This window comes from Melanaphis sacchari, unplaced genomic scaffold (genome assembly GCF_002803265.2).
Source record: "Melanaphis sacchari strain LSU unplaced genomic scaffold, SCAv2.0 Contig36_pilon_pilon, whole genome shotgun sequence".
NCBI lineage: Eukaryota > Metazoa > Arthropoda > Insecta > Hemiptera > Aphididae > Melanaphis > Melanaphis sacchari.
In genome coordinates, this window is record NW_020271232.1 from 1,205,117 (window position 1) to 1,220,418 (window position 15,302).

The 15,302-nt window shown below is 25.9% G+C and overlaps 1 protein-coding gene across 1 annotated transcript in view; it reads left to right on the forward strand.

Annotated features, from left to right (window-relative positions):
* Positions 1–15,302, forward strand: part of LOC112596947 (lachesin-like) — a 387,465-nt gene that overhangs the window by 37,703 nt on the left and 334,460 nt on the right. The window contains exon 2 of the mRNA XM_025342837.1: positions 4,466–4,817. Coding sequence (XP_025198622.1) covers positions 4,742–4,817 — 76 coding nt within the window. The 5' untranslated portion in view covers positions 4,466–4,741. The remainder of the gene's footprint in view (positions 1–4,465; positions 4,818–15,302) is intronic.

Here is a 15,302-nt window from a genome sequence, read left to right on the forward strand (position 1 = left end):
AGTAAAATGCAACTTTTTTCACTAAAAATTTAATACATTATATAAAATTAAAATTTATCTATTTTGTAGTTTCTTTTTATTCAGTCGTTTAACTTTAAGCGTTTCCTAAATAGCAATTATGTGGGTTGGTAACTAATTTAAATTAAATTTTACATGGCTTTAAGCTTTTTATTTTTACAAAGATAACATAGATAGATTGTAAAATTACTTTTTATTTCTCTAAATATACCCTTTCCCTAAAGATTTGTCAATCACAAATATTAATGTCATAAATCATATTTATTAAATTATATTAAGGATATTTTTATAACCATGATAGATTTGACTCATAATGCTTACAAATACTGTAGAACGTTTTTAATCTGATTTGTTATAATGACTATGACTACATTTATAATTATGTTAATTGTGATGAGACAATAATGTTATACGCAATTTTATGTGTTAAAATTAAGTTAAGTGATTTGATTTTACACTTAATTACATTCATTTTTAATTGTTGCATATTTTTATTAATCATTCTAAAAACTTAAAAAAAATGAACAACCTTTATAGATAAAAACCGTCTTATTAATTTAAAATAATTTAGATTTTATAAATTACTTAAAAATTAAACTTAATAATTTAATAGGTTATATATTATTTTAAAATGCAATTAGTTGTACGTGTTACATTTAAAAATATTTAAAATTATTATATATTATAAAAATTGTAATTTGTTTATTTTTATATGAACGTTTTTGATTGGTTTTTATAAATTTCTAAAGAAGAATTGTTTTTGAATAATATATAAACACAATTTATTAATATAACCACGTGAACATCAATACTAAAATTTAAATTTTAATATATTTTTACTATTATTTATATAATCACATTAATTACCTGATTGTGAAAATATAAAAAATTGCTCAATATTGAATCATATTACACATATAGGTAGGTATTAGGTATAAACTCATTATAAATAACAAATTTGCCTTAACAAATTCAAGTTTACAGTTATCAGACATTTACAAACGTAGGTGATAAATAACAGGAAGGTACCTACGCAATTAGTGTACAATTAAAGAACGAAACAGAATGTTCATTTCACAAATAATTAAAGATACAACATTATAATCTCCAATCATTTTATAGAAAAAGTAAACATATAAACGAACCTATATAATAATACGTTTAAGCTGTTAAAATTAAAACAATTTAAGTAAATTAATTTATGTCTTTCAAAAACCCTTTATATGTAATTGAGATTTTAGTTGGCATGGAACAAAATGTAATTTATGAATCTAAACGATGTGTTGAATAGTCGTAAAAACGTTACGAAGATGTTTTAATTATACAATTGAAACATTAAGAGTACATAGCTACATATTCTATTTACTTAAATATTACTTTGGTGGGGTATAGTTATATATAAAAAAAAAAAATGTTAATTATTTTGAATAATACGATTAAATAAATTAGCAAAGTGTTTTATCTACAATTGGAAAAAAACGCCATTGATGTACAGTGTTTATCATGATATACAGTGTAATGTTTTTGATCAATTAACTTATTTATAAATTTAAGTGGTTTTTAATATTTTGTTCAATTATTACCTTAGAAATTTATTATAACAATTGATCTAACATTAAAATTCTCATCGATAAGTATCCAATTTACTTTTTATTATTTTTTATTTGCAAAAATTCGGTTTTAATTAGCCTTTTGTTTGTTGAATGTTTAAATGCATTGAACCATTTATATCATATAATATTTTATATGAAAAACAAATTTATTGTTTGTTCAAAGATATCCTTTAACACGACATCTGCAACTACTGTTACCAACGTGGAAGTTTTTGCAATGTATTTGATATAGTATTTAATTATTGACGCGGAAAAAAATAAATTTTTTTTACCATATTATATTGAATTTTAAAAGTATTTTTTTAAGAAAATTCAATAACACTAACTACACCGGTTTTTTGAAAAATGAATGCAATCGAATGAACAATAGATATCGTTTGGTCTTTTTTAAGGTAATAAAAGACCAGAGTTTAAATATATTTATTTTTTTACTATTATATCACTTCTCTTTCGTTTTATATTTTCGTTACCAAAGAAGGGTTTCAATTTTTGTTTTAATTTTGTTTAAAAACCAACGCATAATGATAAACAAATATTTTTTTGCATTCTGCTTCTTTCACCTCTTCTCTACTATACCAAGTTTCAACGATACCACGTGAATAATGAATAAGGTCATAATCATAATTTTGATCATTCAATACTCAAAAATACACTAAATAAGTTACAAATTAAAGTAAACAGATAATGATGATGATTATTGATTATTTAGATATTTCACATGTGTACTCACTTAAAAGTGTGGTTTATGTTGGTCACTCCTGTTATGATATATTTTGAGTAAATTATAGTTATAAATTTTATGAAAAATTATGTGCAACTTGTTATAAGAAAAATTATGTTTAAGTAGAAAAATAAAAGTTTGAAAAAAAAATGTGTTTTTCTTTTTTTTCTCTTTAAGAATTTAAAATTATTGTTTTTTTATATTAAATACTTTAATATAATACAGTAGACGCCGCTTATAAGACTCACGGATATAAGGTTCAATCGCTTATTAGATTCAAAATCGTCTGGAACGGTCCGGACATATCCAAATACATTAAAAAAAATTGGTTATAAGACTCAACACTTCGGTTATAAGACTCAAATTTCGTAAAATAAATAGTAGAAAATAAACTTTTTTGGTTATAATTTAGAAATAATTTGGTATTGAAAAATTAAATAATATTCGTGTTGATTATTTCTAGTTTCTGTTGGTATCTTATAACGTATAATAATTTTTATCGCAGATAAAAGTTCACATTTATCGCAACGATAATTGTTATTATAGTGTACTGATTATCTGGCGGCTGCACAGTTATCGTAATATGTAATATTTACTTATTATAATTTTAGTTTTTTTATCGGGATTATTAAATTTATTCAATAATAAAGTATGTAATATGCAATATGTGTTAATGTATTAAAATCAAAGCAAAATATGTAGTAAAATAAAATTTATAAATACGTAATTATTTTTTTTTCCACTTCGCCTATAAGACTCATTCGGTTATAAGATTCACTTTGTGCTGGTTCTAAAGTGAGTCTTATAAGCGGCGTCTACTGTATATGTATAAAGCCATAATTACATAATATAATAACAATACGTATACGAAAAACAATATATATTTTTCAATATTTCAACTTTTCAAACAATGATTAGAAGTGTAAGACATAGCAATCTATATAATGTAATATCTATTATTCTAATACAAGGCTATACTTCATAATTAGCAGAAAACGTATTATGTTATTATATTTGTGAATGTTATTGCGTCATTTTAATATAATCTTTATATTTTTATTTATATAAACATATAATTTTTAACTATGTTTAAATATTAAAAGCCTAACCTTCTATATAGTGCATTCAAATTGCGTATATTTTAATAAAAATATTTATTAATAAATAATAAATTTACGTAAATTAAGTACTTTTTTTAAAAATTTTTTGGTATTTTTGAAACCGTATCACGATAATTTATCGATCAATGAACACTAAAAATTTTATTGTTTCTTATTTGAGGTAACTATATAATTATAATATGTCATTAAATGTTATTTTGATTGATGTGACATGTATCCTCAATGTATAAATCATATTATTTTTTTTTAAATATTTATTTGGTGTTTAATTTTATCTAAAAAAACAACTGCCAACTACTAATAACTTAAGCATAACCTATTATCATTATTTTAAATGTAACATTATAATGAACTTAAGATTATGGTGACGAATAAAATATATTATTATGTTTATTTATTCATAATGTCAATGTATATTTGTTGTATGTTTTTCTATAAAATCTATATTTGAATTCTATTCTTCACGAAGTTTAGGTATAACTCAATTGAAGTAGTACAATGTATACTTAATGTTTTATTCTCCAATATATTACAATGTTGTTGTGTAACAAATAAAATACGTGCGAGCTTTAAATTCGACTTAACTTAGTTACTCTAAAAGACATTCAAAAAATTTAAAATATTCGCAAAATCTATTAGATCTTAAGTGTTTGAATGGAGATAAAGAAAAATAATACATTCCACTCTATGTTTACCCTTCTTGAATACTTCAACAATTTCTAACTTAACGCCAAATGGGGTTTATAAGACTTATTTCTCCAATATTTTGTTTCTGTTAAAACAAATCTCCGGGATACTTGAATTTTTTTATAGTTCAGCACTAAAGTGTTGGTCACCTTTAAATTCTTCCCTCTCATCGCGTTTGAAATGGATTGGCTATATAAGGTGACAAGTTTCTGGGTGGCACACGTGAGTGCGTGCGCGCGTGTGTTTCTCGTGCAAAAAGGTATTTACGGATGTAACCTAATTTATATGTTGTTGTATTGTTTCAGGACTGTCAACAGAACCGGAAAACGGAAAAAAAAGTAAACGCACCCCTTCTAAATTGTCTCCACTTTGTTGTTTGTTTTATGCATTTTCTTTGCTCTGTGCGATCGATTCGCATCGCCATGTTGACATTAACGGCACTGGAAGTAGACTTAATGTCCTAGGGTGCTTAGAAAAAAAAATACTTAAGAGCAACGAATAAAGAATAAAGAAAAAAAATAAGATTTAAAAAAAAAAAAAAAAATTGTAAGCAAGGGGCGCGTTTACTGCACTTTAGGAGGATGTACTCGACAAAAGTAACAGCCATGACGTTCCTGGTGGCCATATTTGCAGTAAGCCCACTCCAGTCTTCCGAAGGTAAGATATTTTTACATGTAAAAAGAGTGTAGTAATGATATCAATAGCCAACATTCATTATCTTGAAAAATATATTTACTATTTTGGAAATATATATATTTTAAATAATTTGATGTGATTAAAAAAAAAAAAATCATATTATTTCACTATTTTTAACATTAACATTTTTCTTAAGCCGAAATGCAATAGTATCGAATTATACCGAAAAAAGTTAATCTTGCAATAAAAACCAATTTGTTAACGGGGCTAATTAGGAGGTCTGGGTTCAGTTTCAATAAGGTGAAACCTGCTATAGGAATATATATATATATATATATATATACGATTTCGTAATTGTTTCATTACCGTAGTATGGTGGAATTATATATATATTATTACATAATAATAGTAAATTAAGAAATTTTTAAATAAAAAAATAAAATAAAATAAAATTGAGTGAAGTGAAAAAAAAGTCTTGCGATGGAAACATCTAATAACATAATCATCATATCATACATTTACTATATATTTATATTATTACACTTTAAAAAATTAAATTCAACAATTAAAAATAGTATTAAAACATGTTACCGTTTCTATTTTTATCGTTATTTGAGTTTAACGTTTAATGGTCACCAAAGCAACGGTTTAAATGCTTCTATTTAATAATTTTACTGCCTCACTTAAAATCTTGATTATTCGAATTATTTAGTTTTATCCAAGAGAGTAGTATTACCAGATTTCGCAAATCTGCATTACTATCGACTACGAAGTAAACCTAAATCCCATAGCAATTAAATTTGAATTATCACAAGTTAATATATCACTGTTCATATTCATTATGTCTCCTACACCCCAAGAAACTTCACTTTTATTTTAACGCCTCATTAACAACTTTTAACATGACTCCAACTGTTTCAAGTCACCACAAGGAGAAGTAATTTTCTTTGAAAGTAAAAGTTTTTGCTATTTCTTTTTTCGAATTACAATTTAATTTGTTTCTATACCATTCGTAAGTTTTTCGCTGTATCGTAATTTCGTGATTATACCGTTATCGTTCTTTTAACTAGCCTCTTGTTTTCGCTACCTACCTTTTAATTATTTTTTTCCTTCAACTAACAATAAACTTGATTACCAGTTTCTTTTATGTAGGTAACTTTGCTTTAATTCATAATATATTTAATTGAAATTATAGCAAAAAGTTAATGCATAATATTTAATGTGTATGAGTAGGTAATCTTAGTAAAAAATAACATATATTATATTTTACACGCAGTTTAATAATTTTAATATATTTTACAACTATCATTATTAGTTATGAATTCCAACAACAGAATCTGATAGTAATATTATTTTAAATATAGAAATCATTAAGTGACTGTTGGAATAATTACATTTACAATTCAAATGACACGACTGGTGGCGATATCAACGGGTTGTAGAAACCAATATTTTAGAACTGTTTTACAAATCCGTCATGTAAAGCAGAGAGGGGTCTGTGAGAATAATATTAAAAATATCTATACATCTTCTTACAATTAATTTATTTCAAAGCTATTTGACTGTAATGTTTAATACTCCAATTAAGTTTAACTATGGACATTTATGAAATGTATAAATTGTCAATTGTCATTGAATGACATTTTTAATTTCATATTCCGAAGCAAAATATTTTTCGGAGATATTAATGCATATAAGGGACATTGAAATTCCGACTAGTAATTAATGAATATATGGAAAAATACCTTGCAAAATATTGGTCTACTACTTCGCTTATCTATAAGTACCTATAATCTTTCTATAAAGACTTAAAACTCATAAATTACTCGTCTGAATTTGAATTTGTATGTATCAAAATACTCCGAAAAATATTTTGCTTTAGATTATAAAGTTTAATATATAAATTGTCAATCTTAATAGTAAAAACTTGAAAAATCATAACAAAAAAATATAATTAAAAAATATGTTTTATTTTTATAAGAAATCAAGTAAAAAAAAAATTTCAAAAACCATATTAGAGTGAAATTTTGTGTATTGTTCAATTAATGAACTACCCAATATAGAATTTACAATTTTATTTGTAATTAATTATATATTTAATTGCATTCTGGTAAAAGTAATAATTACCTTAGGATTATTATAATTTAATTTTTCTATTGCTTTTAATGAATTTAAATAGGTTTAAGTTTAAATTTATGAAGGATTAATCAAATAATAATAAATACAACCAACGTATTTGAATTTCATTCTAATATATCTAATTATTCGATATTTCTATTCAAATATTACATATTTTTCATAGTTTTATTGGAACACCGTTTTCCTTTAGCTATAATATGTCTGTTATAGCTATTTTACGTGTTTTAATGTATATGGTTATGCAAAAAAATAGCATATTACTTCTGAATTATTATTTCGTTTAATGCAGAAATCAATGAATACAAAGTCAAACAAAGTTCAATAACGACTTTTTTTTTTTAGCGATGACAACGACTAGACTAGGAGTTTTAAACAGTGATGAAATGTCGTAGCTAATGACCGGTTGTCTTTTAAAAGTTAATTAATTTTTTTTTCTGATCATATGATTGAACTTATTATATTTCAATTTTTATTAAACAAACGTTAGGTACTTGTTTTATTTTTTAAATACTCTTACTCTTTTCCTTGGATCATCTAATCCAGGCAATCCAAACACGTTAACACGTAGCCCGCGAGCCGCATGTGGCCTTCAGATAATTTTTTGTTACCTATCAATATTAATAGATAAAAATAAATAATAATAAAATATTAATGCTATGTCACAACTATCTTGAAATCTTAGAGAATAGTCGATTTGGTATACATTATTATACTATCTTATCTTCTGATAAGTTAACATTTTTTTAATTTAGTTGGGTCTGCTGTATAAGTACATGTAAAGAATACAATTGAAAAATTTGTATAAAATATTTATTTATTTTTGTTAAATTATTTTTTGTGCAGCCTAAATAGTAAGCTATTTAATATATTTGGCCCACTTGACACTTTGAGTTTGACATGCCTGATCTAATATCTAGTGTGCATACTGTGGCGTTAGCGGTGGAAAACATTTTTGTAAAAGTTAGCAAGACACTGTTCTGCTTGTTTTCTCAGCCAGTCCTTACTCGTTATCGTGGTCAATTAAGAAAGAGAACGATTTTGTCTAGGTTTAATATATTTTACTCTAGAGCGACTAGTACTTGTTATCGAGGTAACAAAAAAGATAATTAAATAAGTTTTCACCGTAGGAATCAATTTTTACTTATTTTACATTCGACAGTTTAGGAATCGATAACCGAAAACATCTGTTGTATAATATTTCAAGCCTTTGCGAGACGTATACCACAATATTATCAAATCTATAAATACTATTATGCATTGAAATGTTTCTATATCGAGTATTGCGTCTGATTCGTTTATCTATTCGAAGTACGATGTAGTATCATGTGGTTAAACGTTTTGTCAGCCCTTAAACGACAGATAAATTAAATCATTGTGGATCGTTTATAATCACTGCAGTGATTGATAAGTAATCTATAATTTAATGGTGTCACTGAATTTTTATGCATAACAATATGAGCTAAACCCTGATAGATGTTACGATGATCGCTACTATGTACCTAGTATTTTACATATAGAAAAAAATAACAATGTATACTTAACCAACGCCTTTCAATCTTTATCAATACGTACAATTTTGATAATTAAAATCAAGAAACTATTCTTTTGTGCATTAGGCACACACACACATATACGCACGATTGTTGATGTAGACTTTTGTTTATTATTTTGATCGATCATTTGCAATGCTTATATTATTTTACGTTATTTTTATAAACGGGCCTATCGTATTTCTCCAATTGGATATAGGCGTGGTCTAAAAACGTATGTTGTCTTCGTATATAATATACACGGTCGACCGTTTGGTTTCAATTAATGACACAGTCATCATTCTTTACCACCGTTTACGTGGGCGTTCTGCTCTCCCCAAATCTACAAGAGTATGATAAAAATAAGTCGGCACTTATGCCCCTAGTACAACTATAGGATTTAATTTGCACAAATTAATTTTGGCATATCCGTCCACTTTATACATCTAATGTCCTATATTTTGAGTGTGCGCATCGTGAGTGTATGTGTACATGTTAGGCATAACCGCAATGGTAGTTGGCGGTGGTGGTTATGTAGTGAATCGTGGTACATGGTTCGTTCGATAACCCTGAGGATATTATTCGCGATGCAACACACGAGGTCGGGCGCTGCTGCCGCGTCGTGCCAGCTGGATTTGCCGGTGAATTTATTGCCGATAAGTTTGGCCTGGACCGGAACATTCTTGGCACAAAACAAGATTCGGCTGCCAGCAAAAGTACAAAAGTTTCATTAAAGATAAAGAACCACCCTCTCAAACTTTACACTTCACAGTAATTACCATCGAAGCGGAATTTATCTACGAAAATAATAAATGAACCCGCGAGAAATGTACTGCTACCGCACCGGTGTAGTGTGTATACTCTCGTCGTTGCAGTGGTATGACAGGGTTTAACTTCTTTGCTGCTTTATTAGGAATTTATATATATATATATATATATATATAATGTCGAAACCACTTTTCTCCTCTTTTTAACCACCAGAACGAATGCATCACCATTCACCATTGTCGGAGACTTTTGATAATGATATTATGATGACCGTTGCCAAAAAATACCTTCTTCTTTCTTAAGTTAGAATTATAAATATGCAGGTATCTAAAACTGTTTCTTAACATTGGATATTGTACTAAAAATTATATGTTCTTACCTCATTTTAAATGCAACATTTTATTGGTAATCGAAATGGCTTATAAAATGATGAACTGTTATAAGTTGTAAACGCATATTTTATATTAAATATATAAATATAAAAAAATGCTTTACTTTTATAGTTAAATAGTATGCCATGTATACGTAAATTGTTAATGAAGTCATGCATAATGAGAATTTTTAAAAATTAATTTTATAAATTTGAATATTATCACGCGCAGTAAAGTTTTAAAATGTCATCTGTATATCTAAAATAATAACATTTAATAATTGTATTTAAATGTTTTCATATATAAACCAACAAGCTTATGTTCATTAATCTTGGTAATTTTAGAATCTACTCGTATGTAAAGTTACTTTAATTTGACAATTTGTAATAATTATTTTCATATTACATTATTTACAAATAAAACTAAGTAATACTTTCACTCTCAAGTTTTATATTAATTTCATGTTTTACTTTAGTTCGTTTTAATACAAAACTTTGACAGTAGAAATATGCATAGTATGCACCTTATAATTAAAATGTTTTTGAACTTAATTTATGTTCCACCTTTAGACGTTCAGTGCATCACAAAATTTAATAATTTTACTGTCACGTGGAATAAATAAAATATATCATATATCTTTTATTAAAACTACATTTCTTCATTTTGTTTGTAATATTTATGCACTTCAAATGTCTTCCCAAAGTCGTTTTGGTCTTGGGATCGCGTTGACAATAATACTACACTTAATATCGTGTAATTTACATACGTTTCAAAACTTTCTAAGATTTCCCTACAGAATATGAATAATTTGTTGAGTAGTAATATTCATTATATGAACTACTGCTTTATGGTGGATAGGCAACTAGACGTATATATATATATAAATATAAACGTCTGTGTGTAGTGTGTTAATTGTACTCCAGCTTTACTATGTGTACTTATATAAAAAAAAGAGTAATTTTTAAGTTTATAGATTGATTTGTGTTAATTATAAAAATGCTATTAATACACAAACTTGGGAATTTTATAATTTGATTGTAAAAATATAATATGAATTGTATTTTAGATTTGAAAATATATTGACATTATGTATGTAATTAATATTCTCAATACTTATTCAAATTACTTATACCATTAAGTTATATTAGGAATAATTAAAAATGATTATACACTCAATATTTTTTTTATTTTTTTATTTTTATCTATTAATAAATATCTAATCTAACTTTGCGTTTAATGTGAATTATAATAAAAACATAAATTCGAAGAAAAAAATGTGGGTTTATTAGTATTTGAAATGTCAACATTTGCATGTGCTCAGTTCACACGCGAACTATACTAGAGATACAAGTATAATCTATTTAATTCATTTTTAGATAATGTTTTATACCCACCTTTAAATATATTTGACTTATCAATGTACTATAAACTGAATTATATAAATATATAGGTACTAACACACACACAAAAAAAAGTAATACTTACCTAATAAGTATGTTATCTAACCTATGACAAATTGTTTAACAAAAAGAGAATATAATTATGAACTATTCTTTACTTTCATAATTTAAAATAAAGTATCTAGGTAATTCAATAAGATTATAATAAATTTATGTATTTAATAACTATACTGGCTTACGTGCCTATGTGTTGATTAAATGATGTTCATATAATTATATTTTTATAAATTTTTAAACAGTAGATACTATTAAAAAAATACTATTGTTTTAAATATTAGCATATTTTGTATTAAAAACGCATTCGTTTTATGTTTATGTTAATATGATTACATTACATTTCAGTTTGTTTCCGTTGTCACAGTGTAATTCATCTGCAATTCATGATTCATTTTTTAATTATTCAACAGTAATACAAATTAAAACATATTTTTTTTACCGTATCATATTTTGAACAAAATTAACAATTTATTCATATCGTTTTTTATAAATATTCTATGAATTAAAATCTGAGTATATGTAATTCATAAAAAATCAATAGTGAACAAAAATAATTTCTGTAAAGCACGTAATATTTTCCTTTGAACAAATTTTAATCCGATTAAATAGAATGCAATTATTATGGAGTATTATGCACGTATCAAAAAATAAAATAATATGAAATAAAAATTATTGGTATTTTATAGTAATAATATTATTCTATTTCAAATTAATTTTATATATAATTTTTTTTCTAATATTTATATTTTTAATTGATTCATAGTAATTATTTTAACTATGACATATACGTTTAAAACATTTTTAATGTATTAAAGAATAACACTAACAATATATCTAATTTAGTGTGCTCGCGAATACAAACTCCAAATAAGTATTTCTATAAAAAAATACATTTAATTTTTCTTTATAATCAATTATACCTTTATTTATATTACGACAGTAATAACTATTGCAATATGTATTAGTATTTACTTTTATTTCATACGTAATCATATTTAAATTATTATGGATATTTTAAAAAAAGTCGCAATATTTTATACTTTATATTGGTATCAAATAATAGGTCTAAAGCATAAAAAGTTGAAAAAAACAATTTCATAGATAATCTAAAATAATGTAATATCGTTACCACACATCATTAGACTTATGTTGCTTAGGATTTTCTAATGGATTTTCTAACTACATAGATTTATGTCTAATCAAAACTCGTTCATAATTAATTTCATGATGTATATCACAGCTCTCGAGATTACGTTTATTTCTCCTGTATACAATTACAATATTTTTTTAATACTTTCTAAATAATATTATATTATGTAGGTATGCAGTGTTATGCCGGAATATTTTATCTTTTTCCTTTTTCCCCATTAAACCGAGAGTGATAAAATTAAAAATAAATGATGTATTGAACTGCTCATCAGTGTATACATTTTTTTTTTTACACGCACTCTTTAATTTTACGTGCAAACTGCAGTTTCAACTCCCCATGGGTCTCGGATATGTTATTGGAGGAAAAATGTGAAAACCAGCAATAAGGCGTTTTCCGTGTTGTCGTCATCGCCACAGCGGCAGTAAATACTAATAATACGCGCGTATATATATATATATATATACACACACACATATATAAATAATAATAATAATAATAATAATAATAAAAAGCCAGTCGACTGTTACGAGAAAATGCAATGTAACGTTATTATACCCTATACTAGGTCGGTATATAGGTACATATTCAAAAGAATGAGGCTTTTTATTTTTAATATTTTATTTGGTGTAAGCTTGCTCACGAAATTTGATTGTTAATATCGATAATAATATTCTGATGGCTTACGATTTTCACATTTATTGAAACACCACAATATTTACGTTTAGTAGTAGGTACATTATAATGTCATGTTAAATGCTTACCAATAGGTAATAATAATAGATATTATAATACTATAAGATTTTTATCTACACTTTTTATAAAAATATGACTGATATCTGTGTCGATATCGTAATACAAAACCTATTATATAATATCGCATATCAGGAGCATTATAACCGTGTGACGTTTTACTGATGATGACGACTCGTTTGTGGTAAATCCGGAATGGACACCTAATTGGGTCCTAAATTATCACAACGGATATTTTAACTAATAGGCTGAAATTATTATTATTAATGAAATTAATATGATACATTTGTCAAAGTGTTTTGCCAATTTAAAACCGACATCTAAAACGAATTTATATCATAATATTAATACTTATACATAATATATGCATATAACATAATTTCCCTTTTTTAAAAACATTTTTATCTACCGTTCCTTGTCAAATTGTTCAACAATGCCTTCTTAAAACCTTAATTATTAACGTACACAATACAATCATTTTTTTATATTTATTAACCTAGCATTTTGACTATTATTAAGTACGTTTGCGCGTATTGATATTTGATACATTCATATATAACAAAAAATAGGATATATTCAATGGTGTAATTTAAATTTTTTCTAGAAGCAAGCATGCAAGCATAACTTATGATTATTCTAAATAGTTTACTTAAAAAAAATTCCACTTAACCTCCCCCTTCCAACCAATTGAAATTATTGATTATTATCCGTAATGTGGTCCCTGCAGCCAACCTAAAGCTACTTAAAAATCTAAGATTAAATAAAAGCATACTCCTACCTCTTTTCAACAAATGACACCTCTGAATATATTATTATTATTATATTTAAGGACAACCTGTTGAAAAGTCAATTATTTTTGTCAAGTCTAGTTTTAATGTTTTGTGGGCATATGGCCTACCATACCAACTACCACTAACTTAACCTAACCGTGCCGTAAGCGCATATTTTACTGATAAACATTTGGATTTCGAGAACTCTGTTATCCGCCCAAGACAAGGTTCGAGGACTGCTGCAGCCGTATAGACCAGTGGTTCTAAAACTGGGGTTGGAAAAAATCTTTTTAGGGTATCTAAAATAACTAAAAAGGTGTTTTTATAAATATCATTATGATAATTATTATTGAAAATTACAATTGGTAAAAGTTTAGGATAGCTGATAAAAACCTAGGATTTAAAGTATGAAATTTGGGATTGAAAATACTTCTAATTATAAAAATAAAGATACTAGAGCTAGTGCAATAAATACACGCATTTTTAAAGTGATGTGTGATGAAATAGGTTTAGGTTATACAAGTTTGATACTGCATTTACATACTAAATGATTATCACAGGGAAAAGATTTTATTCGTTTATTTGACCTTAAAGTCGAAATAAAAATATTTTTAAAAGATAAAAAATCCGTAGGTGTATTAACTTATTTATTTTATTTGCATTATTTTTGTGTTAATACTTTTGATATAATAAATACGACTATCGTTCATACTTTTTTTCTTTTTTTTTTTAAACAAAATTAAACCTAATCAACAGTCAATATAAATACGTTTATGAAAATTGCGGCGTATATTATAATTATTATAAAGTACCTAGAACTCTATGCTATCATAATCAAAGGGTCACTAAAAATTTTGATGATATTACAGGGGGTCGTGGCCTTAAAAAGTTTGAGAACTACTGGTAAGACGGTACGCACGCCCTCACATGTAATAGGGCAACAATATAAACAATGTCGTTTTCAGAAGATGAAACAATTAAACCGATAAAAATTGAATTACTTGGCACATGACGATAATCGTCTGCGTATCTTTTGTACATAGGTGCACTGCTGGCGTAGTTGGGTTGGAGTAAAGCGAGAGGAAAATTTGAAAGAGCGGCCTCACTCTCACAACTATAATATGATGTATACTCGTACACTATATATACATATAATATTAAACACGTGTATACAACAAAAATCAATAACCTCCGTTTGCATAATTAGGAATATCGCGGCGTGGACAATATATACCTATTTGGCAGCGGCCGTAGCCTTTACCAGTAAGACGTGGTTCGTCGCGCATATATATATATATATATATTAGAGTTTTAAAAATGGTCTGGTTTTGTAAAACAAGCAGTGAAATTGAGATTTTGATGCTAATAATTTTTTTAAGTATAGTTAATATGAACTTCTTTATTGTACGAATATCTTGAATGCATTTATATAAATATGTCATTTGTGTTAGACTACTTATGAAATTTAACTAATATTATAAAATTAAAATTATAATGTTACACATATCCATGATATATCTAATATGTTAAAAGTTACGCATCAAATTGTACTATTGTGCGGAAACAGGAATA